This window comes from Triticum dicoccoides, chromosome 2A (assembly GCF_002162155.2).
Source record: "Triticum dicoccoides isolate Atlit2015 ecotype Zavitan chromosome 2A, WEW_v2.0, whole genome shotgun sequence".
In the NCBI taxonomy this organism is placed as follows: domain Eukaryota; kingdom Viridiplantae; phylum Streptophyta; class Magnoliopsida; order Poales; family Poaceae; genus Triticum; species Triticum dicoccoides.
Genome location: NC_041382.1, coordinates 709,035,846 through 709,056,051, shown reverse-complemented (window position 1 = coordinate 709,056,051; position 20,206 = coordinate 709,035,846). Strand labels below are relative to the sequence as shown.

The 20,206-nt window shown below is 42.3% G+C and overlaps 2 protein-coding genes across 2 annotated transcripts; one reads left to right on the top strand and one right to left on the bottom strand.

Annotated features, from left to right (window-relative positions):
* Positions 1-588: 588 nt before the first annotated feature.
* On the top strand, positions 589-2,421 carry LOC119356464 (ubiquitin-like). The gene is made up of 4 exons (XM_037623420.1): positions 589-762; positions 1,126-1,336; positions 1,871-1,937; positions 2,205-2,421. The coding sequence occupies exons 1-4, from the start codon at positions 660-662 to the stop codon at positions 2,250-2,252; spliced, it is 429 nt and encodes a 142-aa protein (XP_037479317.1). The 5' UTR covers positions 589-659; the 3' UTR covers positions 2,253-2,421.
* Positions 2,422-3,654: 1,233 nt separating this feature from the next.
* LOC119356462 (probable D-2-hydroxyglutarate dehydrogenase, mitochondrial) lies at positions 3,655-10,433 on the bottom strand. Its single transcript, XM_037623417.1, has 16 exons — positions 10,131-10,433; positions 9,230-9,597; positions 8,378-8,479; positions 7,858-7,905; positions 7,645-7,715; positions 7,196-7,314; positions 6,771-6,866; positions 6,564-6,673; positions 6,386-6,466; positions 5,999-6,099; positions 5,681-5,789; positions 4,968-5,073; positions 4,812-4,897; positions 4,576-4,701; positions 4,002-4,097; positions 3,655-3,905 (listed from the first exon to the last, which is right to left on the bottom strand). Exons 1-16 carry the CDS (start codon positions 10,372-10,374, stop codon positions 3,897-3,899), a joined length of 1,872 nt encoding a protein of 623 aa, XP_037479314.1. The 5' UTR covers positions 10,375-10,433; the 3' UTR covers positions 3,655-3,896.
* Between the last annotated feature and the right edge of the window lie 9,773 nt (positions 10,434-20,206).

The following is a 20,206-nucleotide window of genomic DNA, read 5'->3' as shown; positions in this document are numbered from 1 at the left end:
ATCCTCCCAAAACAGTGTTGTGCGTCCGTCGCCCACGGTCACCTTAGCTGTCGCTTGGTACAAGCCTCTTTCCTCATCGGGGACGGAGAACTTGAATTCCGTCCATGGTCTAGATCGATCTGCTCGTTACAACCACAGCCACTTCGCTTGAAGGGCCACATTCATCCACCGCAGGTCTGTGACACTGAGCCCACCTGCCCACTTTGGTCGGCACAATGTTTCCCATGCAACAGCGCATTTGCCAGCCCCACCGTCTTCTTTCCCATGACGGAGTGTATAGTCATGTCGTAGTATTTTTTTTCTCTATTTTGTAATTTCTTTTTAAAAAAATTAGATATCGTTTGCTATCGTGAAATTTGTATTTTGAGTTTGTGTTGCCCTAATATTGGCCGGTTCAACAAGGGTGCAACGTTTATATAAGAGGACAGCATTCGGCCGTCCAGAAGCCCAGAACCGGTGCCGAGTCCCGACCGAGTCGCGAGCTTCTTGGCGGCCACGCCTCCCTTGCTAGGGTTCCGGGGCTTGTCGTAGCGACCCCGTCACCTCCCTTGGCTCCCTTGCGTATATAAGAACGCCCATCACGCAGCGGTCGATACCAACACCACCAAGCACAACCCGGCGAGAGGAGAACGATCGAGAGCCATCGAGCGTACGGCAAGATGCAGATCTTCGTGAAGACGCTGACCGGGAAGACCATCACGCTGGAGGTGGAGTCCTCGGACACCATCGACAACGTCAAGGCCAAGATCCAGGACAAGGAAGGTACATATATATGTGAACGACGAATCACTACACCCGCCTCTTCCCCTCTACTACCCTGCCGGCCGATCGTACGTCTTCGCCGGCGTTGCATCCGTTTGCTTCAAACCTAGCTTTGCATGTTGTTGCTCTTCTTGTTCTTGTTATTGTTCTTCATAGCTAGCATCCTCCATGTTGTCTCCCTAAGCTAGATAAAAACTTTTCTGCTTATCCTAGGTTAGATAGCTTTGGACCGGCTGCTTGTTGGTTCCTGTGTGTTAACCTGCCGTGGGATATGCTTCTTGTTTCAAAAATCGATAGATAATGTACATAGACCAATTCATAAGGGACGAACTAACTGTGTCAGTTTGTGTTTTGCTGCTATAGGTATCCCGCCGGACCAGCAGCGCCTCATCTTCGCCGGGAAGCAGCTCGAGGATGGCCGCACTTTGGCCGATTACAACATCCAAAAGGAGTCGACGCTTCACCTCGTGCTGCGCCTCCGTGGCGGCAGCCGAGGTCAATACCCCAAGAACCTCGAGCCCAACCTCCGCATCCTTGCTCAAAAGTACAATGAGAACAAACTAGTCTGCCGCAGGTATGCAGATCATGGATTGTGACCTTTTACTTTTTTTGGTCTGCTCGGAGATACGCATGCATGTGTAGATAAATGTGTCCTTGTTGATTAAGGTGTAGATTTGAATAGATAGTCAGACAGAGGTTGATTGAGGCGCCTCTCACCTTCAATGTTAATAGATTGTAATTCGAACTCACGAGCGGTTTCGGTTTGCCTGGGTTTGATGCTGATTTCTTTCTATGAACAATGGAATTGACTAGATGGTTGGCATGTAGATCATTAATTAGGGTGTGGCTAGAGTCAAGTTACAAAACATATAAAAGAAATAAAATATTTAAAAGAAAATTTTGCATGGATCTACATGTAAGATCACATGAATATAGCGACTAAGACTAACATGTGCATGGTTGCTTTATGATCTTGACATATCTATGAGTACTCTTCTCGAAAGAAATTTTTCTTTGCCAATCTAGCACTCTAGTCAGGATTGTATATACTTTGCTTTTTGTACTCATAATTTGTGACATATCTAAGTTTTTCGTCATTGCGTTGAAGGTGCTATGCACGCCTACCCCTCAGGGCCACCAACTGCCGCAAGAAGAAGTGTGGACATAACAATCAGGTGAGAGAACCTTATTTCCCCGTGTTATTGAAGTGGCTATCAAGCATCAATTGTCCACGTTCTTGGTATCACCATATATCTTTCTTGCCTTCTCTTGAGCAATATGTCCTATTGTATGCTTAGAGTCGTTCTTGGTTACTATATTTAGATTTGTCAACTATTGTATGAAGTTGTCGTGCAAAATAATTACATGAAGATGATAACTAACTGGGATATTTTGATTAATTGTTTATTTTTGTTCTGATAATTTTTACCCTTCCCTTTCAGATAAGGGAAAAGAAGAGGTTTATGTCCAAGTTTGGGAGCGATTCTTGAACATTGGGAGTGATGCTGAAGCAACCATCTACCGTCATATATAGTGGAGTTTAAGTTCTGTCCTAGTTTTAAGTCATGTTAGATTTTGCTAAATCGTCTAGCGCCATAGATATTGGAGTCAGTTTTGTCCAGTCCGGAGTTTGAACCTATGTATATATGCTTTAGAACATATATCTATCAAATATCCATATTATACAGAGTTGTTTATATTGAGAGCTTTTTTCAGTAATGTTTGTTTTGAGAGATATTTACAAGCTGTTTGTATCGACACTCAGGCACCCGGCAGATAGGTTAAATCTGCCCACTATAGGATCTACAAGTCATTTCTTTTTCGGGTTCTCGAAGGCTCCAAAATATCCTGATGAAAAAAAGGAAACCCAAGCATGCCCATAGTAGGCACCATTAGGGAAAGCAAAAGTGCCCCCAAGAAAGCAGCATTCCCTTCATCTCCATTACCAAACACGGAAACACTTACTCGCTACGGTAGCCCTATCCATTAGTTTAGCGAGCTCAAACTCAACGCTGCCAATGAGGTAGATATTGCCGCCTCAAATATATGTGAAATTGAATCGAATGAGGTAGATATTGCCGCCTCAAAAATATGTGAAATTGAGCGAGACACCCGGAGGTTCCTACTATCACCGTGCCAAGCTCCTGGACGCAACTCCGGCTCCAGCTTGACTTGCAGGTCCACAGCCAGTGTTTTACGTGCTGATAGCTCGGATCTGCTCCATCTTTGCAAAAATGTCAGGAAAAAAAAACACCCTGTAGCTCGTCCTTAGAAAAACCGTGCTCAGTGAGCACAAATATTTTCAACACTTACTTTATATGACGTCTGGTAAAGATCTAACAGTGAATGTTATATGCAGTAGATTTACATCTACAAATCTAAATAAGCATGTATTAGTAGTACATTCTGGAATTTGTTAGTGCCAAGATGATAGGGATTACATATATTTTGTTTACTGGAGGGAGCTTGAGATTTTTGCTAATGGATGGTGGCGCTTCTCATATGGTCCCAAGCACTGTATATTTATTCATTTGCAGGTAATATGCAGAATGTTTTGGTGACGTCGGCAATCTAAGTATTTGCTTACTTGCTGCTATCCATCCAGATCATGGGTGCGAAGAGCGATTGTTGAAGACCACTGCAACTCATTTCCTGAATAATAAGGGTCCTACACTACAAATTACTGGTGCTACCCTGAACTTGAACTGCCACATAAGATCACTATGATTGTGAAAAACAGAGCACCATTCTTCTGCTATTCTTGTGTTTTCTTTTTCAATCATGTTTTTGTTAGAGAATCAGATATATTTTTCCCGTGCAAAGTTCACACACACACACACACACACACACACAGAGAGAGAGAGAGAGAGTAGCCCTTCCGAAGCACCTGTGTAAACTAATCTCACAAAAAAGGGTTTTTTTTCTCTGAGGTGCCTGTGCAAGCGCCTGGGTTGTACATGGCCTTAATTGATGTTTTTTCCTAGTTTGATGTCCATCTGAATAATTGTTTACAACACTCCAGACGCTGACAACAACAGGAATTTTATTGACTACTTTTATTGGGTACAGACAGATCTCTTCTATCCAAGTTAACACTTGTTCTCTGAAGTTGATTTGGCAGGCGACAAGCTCAATCAGTTACCCTGTTGGTGTCAGCAACCGATACATGTATCAGGGCAAAACATTGGGAAAATGTAATTCAGATCCACTCAACTGAAGGGTAAATAAAAGAAGGCTACCTGCTCCGGTGACAATGCAGACCGAGGTAGAACCTTGTATGGGTTTAGAATCGAGTTAGGGTCCATTAACTTCTTGATGGAAGCCATCAGCTGCACCTGATCACAATACAACATTTTCTGTCAAGCATAAATTACCAGCCAACTAGTAGAAAGGTTGGAATACAACTGGAAATTTTTCTTTTCAAGAAACAAATAAAGTATTGTTCTTTAAGATTATAAGAAGAAGAATAAGGCAGAGCTCCACTGAAACATATTGCCAACGTTGCACAAAAAGCAAGCGCTCCTCCTCCAGGGTTGTAAGGAAGTGAGCATAACTGAAAATCTAACAAGAGAATGCCTCCAGATCATAAAGGCTAAACCAAATTTCTCTCATGAAAATGCGGCACAACACATACATATGTCATGCACAAATAGTCAAGAATAGGACATTGTTACACCTAACATTGAAGTGCACCCTAGTCATAGCCTTATTCACAAATTGAAATAATGATTTAACTCTGAACTTCTATATAGCACTGAAGTAACAATTTGTGCGCAAACACAAGCGGTGGTAAGATGGTATTTAAATACTTACTGCTTCTGGTGACTTGCTGTAGTGAATCTTCTCAGCTTTCATTAGCCCCAGCCCGTGCTCTGCACTAATGCTTCCTCTGTGGCCAGCGGTCCACTCATAGACAAATGGTTCAATTTGTGCCAGAATCTGAAATTTTCGTTGAAGGTAACAAAATAAGCAAGTAGCCGCATACCTATCTTGAGAAACTGAAGCCAGACCTAAGTAAATGATCTATTTCCATGTCATATCAGACATACATTGTCACTGTACTTGCTTGATAAGATGTTTAGATGGAGATTCCCGTCACCAAGGTGACCATAACCCAATACCTCTGCCGTATCACCTAGGAAAGCAAGGAACTATGTTAGCAACTCATAGATTAGATCACTGATGGCTCAAAATTGAAAATTTACCAACACGGCTGCGCATTTCTTCAACAATATCATATAGTTTCTCTACAGGTATGGACAAGTCATACTTGTAGACTGCACCAACTTTTACAGATGCCTCTGATATACCCTGCAACCGCAACACATGATCATTTAATTGATTTTTTTTGCCACAAATTATGTCAATGGATAAAGGTTGACTTTATTTGGTTTGGTGTTTCATACTTGAAATTTCACTTCCAAAGGTTTGAAACCAAATAGTTTGATAGGCCAAACTTAACATACCAAGATATTTTTCGAGCACTTCCTAGGTTATCATTTTAATTTATATGATATCAGAGACTCGGCGTTAACCATCAAATATCAGCTTACACATCGATAACCTATATTACTAAACAGCAACATAGATGATGAGAAACAATAGAGACAAGTAAAAGGAAAAAGAATCAGAAGTCAAAAAACTGTTTGACTACTTCTAGATACTACTGCAGTCTAGTATTTATTTTGTCTTCTTAACCTTAGCTACTGTTTTCTAGAGTCTTCTAGCCATGAGTAGAATGTTGAATCTTAAGTAATGTTTTCTAAAGTGTTCTAGCTATAAGTTGAAGTTGCTCCTCCACAACCTTGTGTTGCTTCAATAGAACACTAGCCGTCTGATGAGTGTCGATCGTTATCAACTTAAAAGCTACCCATATTAGTCACTGGCAAAATCTAAAGATTCATGTATGGTGGAGAACCTCGCGGATTCTCCAAAAATTAGATGCTTGGCTAATATCCTGTGCTATAACTCCATCAGCTACAAGGCCATCTTCCATTGAACGCAACAAAAAAGCTTCAAGTTTTGCTCTACAAAAGAAAGGTAACATAAGACAAGTAGGCAGCATATGTAATTTGACAATTTTCATCACAATAAACCCAAGATAAAATAAATGTAAGCCAAGCAGGATTTCACCTTCACAAAGTGGTTATCAATTAAGAGTTTGAACAAATTGATCTTCCGCATAGCTTGTGTGTTTTTAATGTTTGAAAACTGTTGTTATGCTACCAAAACTTACTTGTCATATGATTCATCACTTCCTGTGGTCTCAATTAGAACATAAAATTTGTACGGCGAGACAGGTAAAGGATTATGAACTCCTTCCAAATGCGTCATAGCCTTCAAAACCAACAAGCTACCAAATTAAATGTGGAATCAGGCAAGATAATGAGGAACATTTCTTCATGTACAACGCAGTCAAAACAATATTTTGTTTTCTTTTGCTAAGTACTCCCCTGTCCCATAATATAAGATCGTTTTACAAGCTGTAAAACGATCTTATATTATGGGACGGAGGGAGTACATAACAAAAAATTCAACACATCCTACTGTTCAAGAAAGTACATGCATGCAGTTTCTTCTCTATGAAGTGCAGTTTTCTTTGAAACTTTGTTTAAGTAAGTACCAGATCAATACACTGACGATCCATAAACTCAAATGCAGAAAGAATCTCACCCAAGCTCCTCCTAGCTGCCAGTAGCAATTTCTGGGAACATGAAAAGCAGTAATCACTATAGTAAAGATCATACTGTACATTTGATCTAACAATGCCTAGATATACAAAATGAGTGTTTGCAAGAGACCTGGCAGCTCATGTAGTCATTGCAGGAAAGAAATGCAACATTAGTTGAAGGTAGCTTTGCAGGTGTAAGTATTGACACTTTAGTGACTATTCCTAGGGAGCCTTCACTTCCTGAACCATCAATCATGTGTTTACTAACGGCTTGATATAAGTCATATTTAATGAACATGCTCAGAAAGAAGGGAAATAGTTTGTATTCGATACTCACCAACAAATAAGTGCTTCAGATCGTATCCAGTGTTGTCTTTCCTTAAAGTAGTAAGCATGTCAAGAACAGTTCCATTGGCTAGGACAACTTCAAGACCTGAATAAGAAGAAAATAAAATACAGAGGAGCTAACCATCTTTGTACTTTCAAGAAATCATCCAGCTATTTCCAGGCTTAAACATTGCATAAGTTGAAATTTTCTAGAAGATTCTCTTGATGGAGCATCGTAATTTCAGCAACTTATATTGCAACAGAATTACTCAAACAGCAAACATATTCCTGCTCCTTTCAAGAGAAATTTAATAAAACAAATACTGTATTCCACATAAGCCCTTTCTTCGTTCAGCTAAACAAGATATAGAACATGAGACTTCAGAAATAATTGATCTGTGCACATAGTAAACATAAGGTTTAACTTGTACTTACCAAGTACATTTCCATGAAGTGAACCATAGCGAATGAAACGGAGGCCGCCAGCATTAGTTGAAATGTTCCCTCCTATTTGGCAACTACCTTTTGCCCCTAAGTCAAGAGGCATAATAAACCTGAATATAAAGAATACATATAATCTTAGGTATTTTTCTATTCAAAATAACAGGCACATATCTGATCGTATATAAAAGTAAACTGTGATGACAAGATTATATGAGCGATCACTGTACTGGCACACATTGAATCCATGGGTGATTATAATAGTAGGGATCCCGTAAAAAAGGATATTGCATAAGCAACAAACTTATGAATATTTATGGGTCAATGGTAACCCAACAACTCAAAAGAAAACATATTATTTATTAATCAAACGCATGCAATTCAAGACGTATGCACCACGAATGATAACAGAATCATAGAGGGAATACCGAAGATGACTTTACCCTTCATTTTCCACAAAGGTACTTAAGTTCTCCAACACACAACCAGCTTCACAAGTAAGAATACCATTTACCTGACAGCAGACAGCTCTTTCATGAAATTATACAAAGATTTTCCATGAACTATGGATATAGACAACTTATGTTTGAAGAAAGGATGGATAATAGAAATATAGAATTGACGACATCAAATCCAAACAAAGAGACTGTACCCACATTGTCAAATGAGATTATTTTGTCCATACCACCAAGGTTGACAATCACCTGCAGACAAAGGGAGTAAACCTTGTGATCTCGGGCCCAAATGTAAGGAAAGCAGTAACATGGAAATCTCAGAAGCAGTATACTTAAAAAAAATGGAAGTCTAAGACAGATGAACAGAAAAAACACATCAACAAGTATTTGAACAGGTACGTGAACTACAGCAAAACTGTAGTGATAATGCTAAACGTGAATATGGAAATTCAAAGCACCAATCAATGCCATCGTAATCTTTCCGGTGATTTTCTAATCAATCTGATTGATCAATCTAAATAAATACAAGTAGTTCATTCTGGTGAAGAAGTATACCCTGCAATTCAGGCACGCCGCAACAGAAAGGAAGTAGAGAATACCAAGAAGGATATTTATCTAAAGTACTCTACCGCTGATACTAAGATAAGAAATAAACAAATATTTTGTGGTAGCAAAATAAAGATATAACTGATATTATCATTAAAAGGAACTTCATAATTACCTCATCATGAACTGGAACACTGCCACCAACGAGGCCTGTATTTCCACCCTGAGGAACTACCGCCAATCGTCTTGAGTCGCAGTAAGCAAGGACCTTAGAAACCTGTAAAACAGAATGGTTGAATAACAAAATTTCACATTAATTTTATGTTGGGTCGGATCAGGAATGGTAGAAAACTAGATATAACCGAGCAATATGAAAATAGAAATGTAGTCCTAAATTATAATCCTAGTTTGCTGCATGAGGTATTATTAGCATTCCATGCAAATGCATTGTTGTTCGGAAAATATTTATTAGCGTAGGTCACTAGAGTGATGTATGCTATTTTGTTTGTTATGTATCCAGAGGCTACAGTGTTTTGCTTATGAAGCGCTACATTCTGCCGAGGCTGATTTTCTATTGCTACTAAATATGGCTTTCATGAGACATCCAATGCATACGATGCTAATTACTTTATGAACAATTTGTACGATTACTAGTTACTTCATGTAAGAATACATCAAAAAGTACATGCTTGGTAACTGGAATAGCCTGATAGCCTGGATGCAAGTGTGTGATGGACCATGATAAGCCAAAAACATAAATCGTAAGCTACAACTTTACAAACATTGTTCTACAACCAAACAAACATAATTGCACCTTAGTTGACATCTAAACTACGAAAATTTAAGGGGCAGTAGGGTCATTAGAAATATTACAGGAAGTTCACCATGCAACCACTACAAATCAGGCTAAAACAATTAAAATGATTACTGCCACTTCAGTACTACTTGTTAATGCAATTGCCCGAAAATGGAATTCCAACTACTTGGTGTTAAATTAAAATTCCACTTGACTAGCTGACGGAAATACCTCATTAGTACTTTTTGGTAAAAGCAGTAGCTGACTCGCACCCTTGTATTTACCCATCCAATCGACATTTGCAACAGCCACCCTGTCTTTATCTTGAACGACTCCATTGTCACCCAATATGCTCTTGAAGTAAGAAACGTCATCAGAATTTAGCACTGAATAGTCTGGATTCCTCTGGATGGGTTCTGCCGCAGAACCAAAAGTGCGTCCTTGAACTCCAAACGAATCATTCACACTATGTTGTGCTTCTTTTGTTGCTATCCCAGCTGGAGGCCCAAAAGAGGAATGTTGTGGACACAAGGTCCAATAGGATCTTCTCTGAGAAGTCAGAGTATGGTTTGTCAATCCATATTGAGCGAGGGACGTACCTGGGTATCATCATGTACCATAAGACTTTATTCATTCCAATAAAAACTACTCCCTCTGTTGCAAAATGCAGGAATATTTTGGTTGTTCAAATTCATGCTTTGCACAATAACTAAACCAATTACACATGGGTTAGGTTGTGCCATACAAACTTGATACCATTGGGTTTGTGTTCAAACTATAAAAATGTCCCCTACATTTCGCCACCGAGTGGGTATATTCTGTAGATCTGTAGAAATCGGCGGAGCCATATCAATCTTGGTTCGATAACAAGAAATAACCGTCTGACAACTGAAACTCTAAGAGTTGGGGGGTGCAGGGCGTAATAGCAATCAAATTAAATACTAAACACTATACGTGACGAACTCATGTATCAATAATTCTACTGTTGCTGGGATGGGAATGGATAACAGATTGATTAGATTAGTAGGGCATCCCGCAAAAAACAAATCCGCAACTAACTTTCACAAAACTGAAAGATCACTTGAACTCACAGAACAACCGATCCAAATCCAGCCAAGATAGAGCTCCTTACCAACACCAGAAGAGATTGTCCGGCTCCCGAGGCGGGTCCAGTCGAGAGGAGGAGGGAGGGCGCGACCAGGAGGGGAGAGCTCGGTGGAAGGGGGCGTGCAGGCGTGTCCGGCGGCGCGGTCGTGCGGATGGACAGGCGGGGGAGCCCACGGGGCGAGCAGGGCGCGGAGGCCCCCCTGCCGGAGAGGTTCCCGGAGGACGGAGGAGCGTGTTCTGGAGTGGGAGGGGAGGGACAAGAGCGCCATGGCGGATGGGAATTCTGACACGGCCGTCAACAAGCTTGGTTTGCAGCTACAAGAAGCGACCTCGCATTTGACTGACAGTATAGTTCGGAAATAATTTTATCTGTTTGGAACGCCACAACTTTTTATACTCCTTGCAGTTTATTTTTTTATTTTTTAACACAGTACAGTAGCAGACACTCGTATACACGCGCATAGACGCACCCCTATAAACACACGCACAGCCTATCCAATGAGCACCTCCGAGCGACTGAGTCGAACACGTATTGTGAGAAATTTTGAAATAAATTCAGAATAAATATGAGCACCAAGATTTGAACCCTGGTAGGCTAAGAATACGACTGTTCTCTTAACCATCCAATCACAGATTAATTCGCACAACTTGCAGTTTAAAATATAAATGCATATGGAACTTTTTTTGTGGAAAGCACCCGAGATCCATTAAGTATTATCAATGATACAACAAACCCCCAAAAGAAAGAAATTACATTTGAGTCCCTGAGAGTCAACCATGATTTTACAAAAACTAAACTTCGTTAACTTGGATACAAAGAATAGAGAAAATTATTTATATTTGCAACACAAATATATAAGAACGTGGTTAGGGATGCGGACGAACGCGTCCGCGCCATCCGCATCCGTCACGAAGCTGAAAATGCACTAACCATTGTTACTTTAATTATCGTGCTAGGCTTAATTCTTGTTATGTTGGCGTTCGCGAACTCGTGGATGCCGCCTGCCATCCGGCTGTATGTCTAAACGTGGTTAACATATTACACCAGGACCCAAAGTAAAGATAAAAATACACATAAAACCCTAACTTTTGCAAAGAGAAGCCCTTACAATGAAAAAGGAATGCAATTCGGTCTAAATCAACCAATCTCGCCAACGCCAGGGACGACACAATTTGGGCCAATGAGACCTCCATGGCACCAGGCCATGGCCTCCATCCAGAGGGCCTCCCTTGTGGCAACATGGTCATGAGGAATAACTTGGCCAACATTCGGCCAGAAGACAGAATGGATTGTCATAGAAGACCAACCGTCCACACTGGGCATCGTAATTCCTCCATAACCACCATACCATCCTTGACCATCATGGTCCCCATCTACAACTACCAGCTCCATGCAAATCCTTTGATGCACCTCCATCGCCATGATGAATCTAGTAGCTGAGGTCGAGCTGGAGGCCCTCCTTCCGATCAGGGTGGGGGGGGACACCAGCCTTGTTGAAAGCTCGGATCCAACCAGACACCATACCAGGTGAAAGAGCATGGTGGGTAATTGATGACAATTCCTATAGACTAATGGTTGTCTTGACTTATATTTGAAGGGTTTCTCCATAGGCATTGCTTGAAGACCATTTGTTGGTTTTAAGGTTTTCAGAAGAAGATTATGTGTTGACCAAGGTGCTATTCAAGGAGTTATCCAAAGATTGGTCAGAGAGAAGAAAAGATATAAGTGTTGGGGAACGTAGCATAAATTCAAAATTTTCCTACGTGTCACCAAGATCTATCTATGGAGTCATCTAGCAACGAGGGAGGAGTGGATCTACATACCCTTGTAGATCGCGCTCGGAAGCGTTCAAGAGAATGGGGTTGATGGAGTCGTACTCGTCGTGATCCAAATCACCGATGATCCTAGCGCCGAACGGACGGCACCTCCGCGTTCAACACACGTACGGAGCAGCGACGTCTCCTCCTTCTTGATCCAGCAAGGGGGAAGGAGAGGTTGATGGAGATCCAGCAGCACGACGGTGTGGTGGTGGAAGTAGCGGGATTCCAACAGGGCTTCGCCAAGCGCTGCGGGAGGAGGGAGATGTGTCATGGGAGGGAGAGGGAGGCGCCAGGGCTTAGGTATGGTTGCCCTCCCTTCCCCCACTATATATAGGGCCAAGGGAGAGGGGAAGGCGTAGCCTTGGCCCTTCCTCCAAGGAAGGGTGCGGCCAGGGAGGAGTCCCTCCTTCCCAAGGCACCTCGGAGGTGCCTTCCCCCTTTAGGACTCTTCCTTTCCCTTGATTCTTGGTGCATGGGCCTCTTGGGGCTGGTGCCCTTGGCCCATATAGGCCAAGGCGCACCCCCTACAGCCCATGTGCCCCCCCGGGGTAGGTGGCCCCATCCGGTGGACCCCCGGGACCCTTCCGGTGGTCCCGGTACAATACCGGTGACCCCGAAACTTGTCCCGATGGCCGAAATAGCACTTCTTATATATAATTCTTTACCTCCGGACCATTCCGAAACTCCTCGTGACGTCCGGGATCTCATCCGGGACTCCGAACAACTTTCGGGTTACCGCATACTAATATCTTTATAACCCTAGCGTCACCGAACCTTAAGTGTGTAGACCCTACGGGTTCGGGAGACATGCAGACATGACCGAGATGACTCTCCGGTCAATAACCAACAGCGGGATCTGGATACCCATGTTGGCTCCCACATGTTCCACGATGATCTCATCGGATGAACCACGATGTCAAGGACTTAATCAATCCCGTATATAATTCCCTTTGTCTATCGGTACGATACTTGCCCGAGATTCGATCATCGGTATCCCGATACCTTGTTCAATCTCGTTACCGGCAAGTCTCTTTACTCGTTTCGTAACACATCATCCTGTGATCAACTCCTTGATCACATTGTGCACATTATGATGATGTCCTACCGAGTGGGCCCAGAGATACCTCTCCGTTTACACGGAGTGACAAATCCCAGTCTCGATTCGTGCCAACCCAACAGACACTTTTGGAGATACCTGTAGTGTACCTTTATAGCCATCCAGTTACGTTGTGACGTTTGGCACACCCAAAGCACTCCTACGGTATCCAGGAGTTGCACAATCTCATGGTCTAAGGAAATGATACTTGACATTAGAAAAGCTTTAGCATACGAACTACATGATCTTGTGCTAGGCTTAGGATTGGGTCTTTGTCCATCACATCATTCTCCTAATGATGTGATCCCGTTATCAATGACATCCAATGTCCATGGTTAGGAAACCGTAACCATCTATTGATTAACGAGCTAGTCAACTAGAGGCTTACTAGGGACATGGTGTTGTCTATGTATCCACACATGTATCTGAGTTTCCTATCAATACAATTCTAGCATGGATAATAAACGATTATCATGAACAAGGAAATATAATAATAATCAATTTATTATTGCCTCTAGGGCATATTTCCAACAGTCTCCCACTTGCACTAGAGTCAATAATCCAGTTCACATCGCTATGTGACTAACGCTCAAGGTCACATCCCCATGTGACTAACACCCAAAGAGTTTACTAGAGTCAATAATCTAGTTCACATTACCATGTGATTAACACTCGATGAGTTCTAGGTTTGATCATGTTATGCTTGTGAGAGATGTTATAGTGAACGGGTCTGAATCTTTCAGATCCGTATGTACTTCGCAAATTTCTATGTCATCTTGTAGATGCAACTACTATGCTACATTTGGAGCTATTCCAAATAACTGTTCTACTTGGAGCTATTCTAAACTGTTGCTCCATTATACGTATCCGGTATCTCTACTCAGAGCTATCTGGATAGGTGTTAAGCTTGCATCGACGTAACTCTTTACGTCGAACTCTTTATCACCTCCATAACCGAGAAAATTCCTTAGTCCACTAGTTACTAAGGATAACTTTGACCGCTGTCCTGTGATCCATTCTTAGATCACTCTTGTACCCCTTGACTGACTCATGACAAGGCACATTTCAGGTGCGGTACACAGCATAGCATACTGTAGAGCCTAAAGCATAGGGGACGACCTTCGTCCTTTCTCTTTCTTCTGCCATAGTCGAGCTTTAAGTCTGAACTTCATACCTTACAACTCAGGCAAGAACTCCTTCTTTGACTGATCCATCTTGAATACCTTCAAGATCATGTCAAGGTATGTGCTCATTTGAAAGTACCATTAAGCATTTTGATCTATCCTTATAGATCTTGCTGCTCAATGTTCAAGTAGCTTAATCCAGGCTTTCCATTGAAAAACACTTTCCAAATAACCCTATATGCTTTCCAGAAATTCTACGTCATTTCTGATCAACAATATGTCAACAACATATACTCATCAGAAATTCTATAGTGCTCCCACTCACTTCTTTGGAATTACAAGTTTCTCATAAACTTTGTATACACCCAAAATCTTTGATCGTCATCAAAGCGTATATTCCAACTCCGAGATGCTTACTCCAATCCTTAGAAGGATTGCTAGAGCTTTGCATACTTATTAGCATCTTTCAGGATTGAAAAAACCTTCGAGGAAACAATGTTTTGACATCCTATCTGCAAGATTTCATAAATAATGCAGTAATTGCTAATATAATTCCAACAGACTCTTAGCATCGCTACGAGTGAGAAAGTCTCATCGCAGTCAACTCCTTGAACTTGTCAGAAAACATCTTAACGACAAGTCGAGCTTTCTTAATGGTGATACTTACCATCATTGTCCGTCTTCCTTTTAAAATCCATATGTACCTAACAGCCTTACGACCATCAAGTAGTTCTTCCAAAGTCTACACTTTGTTTTCATATATGGATCCTCTCTCGGATTATATGGCCTCGAGCCATTTTTGGAATCCAGGCCCACCATCGCTTCTCCATAGCTCGTAGGTTCATTGTTGTCTAGCAACATGACTTCCAAGACAGGATCACGTACCACTCTGAAGTAGTACGCATCCTTGTCATCCCATGAGGTTTGGTAGTGACTTGATCTGAAGTTTCATGATCACTATCATAAGCTTCCACTTCAATTGTTGTAGGTGCCACAGGAACAACTTGCTGTGCCCTGCTATACACTAGTTGAAGTGACGGTTCAATAACCTCATCAAGTCTCCACCATCCTCCCACTCAATTCTTTCGAGAGAAACTTTTCCTCGAGAAAGGACCCGATTCTAGAAACAATCCCTTATTGCTTTCGGATCTAAGACAGGAGGTATACCCAACTGTTTTTGGGTGTCCTATGAAGATGCATTTATCCGCTTTGGGTTCGAGCTTATCATCCTGAAACTTTTTTCACATAAGCGTTGCAGCCCCAAACTTTTAAGAAATGACAGCTTAGGTTTCTCTAAACCATAGTTCATACGGTGTCATCTCATCAGAATTACGTGGTGCCCTTTTTAAAGTGAATGTGGTTGTCTCTAATGCCTAACCCATAAACTATTGTGGTAATTCGATAAGAGACATCATGGTATGCATCATATCCAATAGGGTGCAGTTATGATGTTCGGACACACCATCACACTATGGTGTTCCAGGCTGTATTAGTTGTGAAACAATTTCCACAATGTCTTAATTCTGTGCCAAACTCGTAATTCAGATATTCATCTCTATGATCATATCATATATATTTTATCCTCTTGTCATGACGATCTTTCAACTTCACCCTGAAATTACTTGAACCTTTCAATAATTCAGACTCGTGATTCATCAAGTAAATATACTCAACATCTACTCAAATCATCTGTGAAGTAAGAACATAACGATATCCACTACATGCCTCAGCACTCATTGGACTGCACACATCAAAATGTATTTCTTCCAACAAGTTGCTTTCTAGTTCCATTTTACTGAAAACGAGGCTTTCAGTCATCTTGCCCATGTGGTATGATTTGCATGTCTCAAGTGATTCAAAATCAAGTGAGTCCAAACGGTCCATTTGCATGGAGTTTCTTCATGCATATACACCAATAGACATGGTTCGCATGTCTCAAACCTTTCAAAACAAGTGAGCCCAAAGATCCATCAACATGGAGCTTCTTCATGCGTTTTATACCGATATGACTTACGTGGCAGTGCCACAAGTAGGTGGTACTATCATTACTATCTTTTGGCATGAACATGTGTATCACTACGATCGAGATTCAATAAACCATTCATTTCAGGTGTAAGACCATTGAAGGTATTATTCAAATAAATAGAGTAACCATTATTCTCTTTAAATGAATAACCGTATTGCGATAGACATAATCCAATCATGTCTATGCTCAACGCAAACACCAATCTCGATGGTAGAGGGAGCGTACGATATTTGATCAACCTTGGAAATACTTCCAACACATATCGTCATCTCACCTTTAGCTAGTCTCCGTTTATTCCGTAGCTTTTATTTCGAGTTACTAACACTTAGCAACCGAACCGGTATCTAATACCCTGGTGCTACTAGGAGTACTAGTAAAGTACACATTAACATAATACATCCAATATACTTCTATCGACCTTGCCAGCCTTCTTATCTACCAAGTATCTAGGGTAATTCTGCTCCAGTGGCTGTTCCCTTTATTACAGAAGCACTTAGTCTCGGGTTTGGGTTCAACCTTGGGTTTCTTCACTAGAGCAGCAGCTGATTTGCCGTTTCATGAAGCATCCCATTTTTCCCTTGCCCTTCTTGAAACTAGTGGTTTCACCAACCATCAACAATTGATGCTCCTTCTTGATCTCTACTTTTGTGGTGTCGAACATCGCGAATATCTCAAGGATCATCATATATGTCCCTGATATATTATAATTCATCACGAAGCTCAAGCAGCTTGGTGGTAATGACTTCAGAGAACCATCACTATTTCATCTGGAAGATCAACTCCCACTCGATTCAAGCGATTGTTGTACTCAGACAATCTGAGCACAAGTTCAACAATTGAGATTTTCTCCCTTAGTTTGCAGGCTAAGAAAATCGTCGGAGGTCTTATACCTCTTGACGTGGGCACGAGCCTGAAATCCCAATTTCAGCCCTCGAAACATCTCATATGTTTCGCGACGTTTCAAAACATCTTCGGTGCCTCAACTCTAAGCCGTTTAACTGAACTATCATGTAGTTATCAAAATGTGTATGTCAGATGTTCGCAACATCCATAGACAACGTTCGAGGTTCAGCACACTGAGCGGTGCATTAAGGACATAAGCCTTCTATGAAGCAATGAGGACAAACCTCAGTTTACGGACCTAGTCCGCATAATTACTACTATCAACTTTCAACTAAATTTTTTCTAGGAACATATCTAAACAGTAGAACTGAAGCGCGAACTACGACATAATTTACGAAGACCTTTTGACTATGTTCAGGATAATTAAGTTCATCTTGTGAACTCCCACTCAGATAGACATCCCTCTAGTCATCTAAGTGATTACATGATCCGAGTCAACTAGGCCGTGTCCGATCATCACATGAGACGGACTAGTCATCATCGGTGAACATCTTCATGTTGATCGTATCTACCATACAACTCATGCTCGACCTTTCGGTCTCTTGTGTTCCGAGGCCATGTCTGTACATGCTAGGCTCGTCAAGTCAACCTAAGTGTTTCGCGTGTGTAAATCTGTCTTACACCCGTTGTATGTGAACATTAGAATCTAACACCCGATCATCACGTGGTGCTTCAAAACAACGAACTGTCGCAACGGTGCACAGTTAGGGGGAACACTTTCTTGAAATTATTATGAGGGATCATCTTATTTACTACCGTCGTTCTAAGTAAACAAGATGCATAAACATGATAAACATCACATGCAATCAAATAGTGACATGATATGGCCATCATCACTTTGCTCCTCTTGATCTCCATCTTCGGGGCTCCATGATCATCATCGTCACCGGCATGACACCATGATCTCCATCATCATGATCTCTATCATCGTGTCTTCATGAAGTTGTCTCGTCAACTATTACTTCTACTACTACAGCTAACGGTTAGCAATAAAGTAAAGTAATTACATGACGTTTATGTTGACATGCAGGTCATAAATAAATTAAGACAACTCCTATGGCTCCTGCCGGTTGTCATACTCATCGACATGCAAGTTGTCATTCCTATTACAAGAACATGATCAATCTCATACATCACATATATCATTCATCACATCCTTTTGGCCATATCACATCACATAGCATACCCTGCAAAAACAAGTTAGACGTCCTCTAATTGTTGTTTGCATGTTTTACGTGGCTGCTATGGGTTTCTAGCAAGAACGTTTCTTACCTACGCAAAAATCACAACGTGATATGCCAATTGCTATTTACCCTTCATAAGGACCATTTTCATCGAATCCGATCCGACTAAAGTGGGAGAGATAGACACCCGCTAGCCACCTTATGCAACTAGTGCATGTCAGTCGGTGGAACCAGTCTCACGTAAGAGTACGTGTAAGGTCGGTCCGGGCCGCTTCATCCCACAATGCCACCGAATCAAGATTGGACTAGTAACGGTAAGCATATTGAACAAAATCAACGCCCACAACTACTTTGTGTTCTACTCGTGCATAGAAACTACGCATAGACCTAGCTCATGATGCCACTGTTGGGGAACGTAGCATAAATTCAAAATTTTCCTACGTGTCACCAAGATCTATCTATGGAGTCATCTAGCAACGAGGGAGGAGTGGATCTACATACCCTTGTAGATCGCGCGCGGAAGCGTTCAAGAGAACGGGGTTGATGGAGTCGTACTCGTCGTGATCCAAATCACCGATGATCCTAGCGCCGAACGGACGGCACCTCCGCGTTCAACACACGTACGGAGCAGCGACGTCTCCTCCTTCTTGATCCAGCAAGGGAGAAGGAGAGGTTGATGGAGATCCAGCAGCACGACGGCGTGGTGGTGGAAGTAGCGGGATTCCAACAGGGCTTCGCCAAGCGCTGCGGGAGGAGGGAGATGTGTCATGGGAGGGAGAGGGAGGCGCCAGGGCTTAGGTATGGTTGCCCTCCCTTCCCCCACTATATATAGGGCCAAGGGAGAGGGGAAGGCGCAGCCTTGGCCCTTCCTCCAAGGAAGGGTGCGGCCAGGGAGGAGTCCCTCCTCCCCAAGGCACCTCGGAGGTGCCTTCCCCCTTTAGGACTCTTCCTTTCCCTTGATTCTTGGCGCATGGGCCTCTTGGGGCTGGTGCCCTTGGCCCATATAGGCCAAGGCGCACCCCCTACAGCCCATGTGCCCCCCCGGGGCAGGTGGCCCCACCTGGTGGACCCCCGGGACCCTTCCGGTGGTCCCGGTACAATACCGGTGACCCCGAAACTTGTCCCGATGGCCGAAATAGCACTTCCTATATATAATTCTTTACCTCCGAACCATTCTGGAACTCCTCGTGACGTTCGGGATCTCATCCGGGACTCCGAACAACTTTCGGGTTACCGCATACTAATATCTCTATAACCCTAGCGTCACCGAGCCTTAAGTGTGTAGACCCTACGGGTTCGGGAGACATGCAGACATGACCGAGATGACTCTCCGGTCAATAACCAACAGCGGGATCTGGATACCCATGTTGGCTCCCACATGTTCCACGATGATCTCATCGGATGAACCACGATGTCAAGGACTTAATCAATCCCGTATACAATTCCCTTTGTCTATCGGTACGATACTTGCCCGAGATTCGATCATCGGTATCCCGATACCTTGTTCAATCTCGTTACCGGCAAGTCTCTTTACTCGTTCCATAATACATCATCCCGTGATCAACTCCTTGATCACATTGTGCACATTATGATGATGTCCTACCGAGTGGGCCCAGAGATACCTCTCCGTTTACACGGAGTGACAAATCCCAGTCTCGATTCATGCCGACCCAACAGACACTTTCGGAGATACCTGTAGTGTACCTTTATAGCCACCCAGTTACGTTGTGACGTTTGGCACACCCAAAGCACTCCTACGGTATCCGGGAGTTGCACAATCTCATGGTCTAAGGAAATGATACTTAACATTAGAAAAGCTTTAGCATACGAACTACATGATCTTGTGCTAGGCTTAGGATTGGGTCTTTGTCCATCACATCATTCTCCTAATGATGTGATCCCGTTATCAATGACATCCAATGTCCATGGTCAGGAAACCGTAACCAT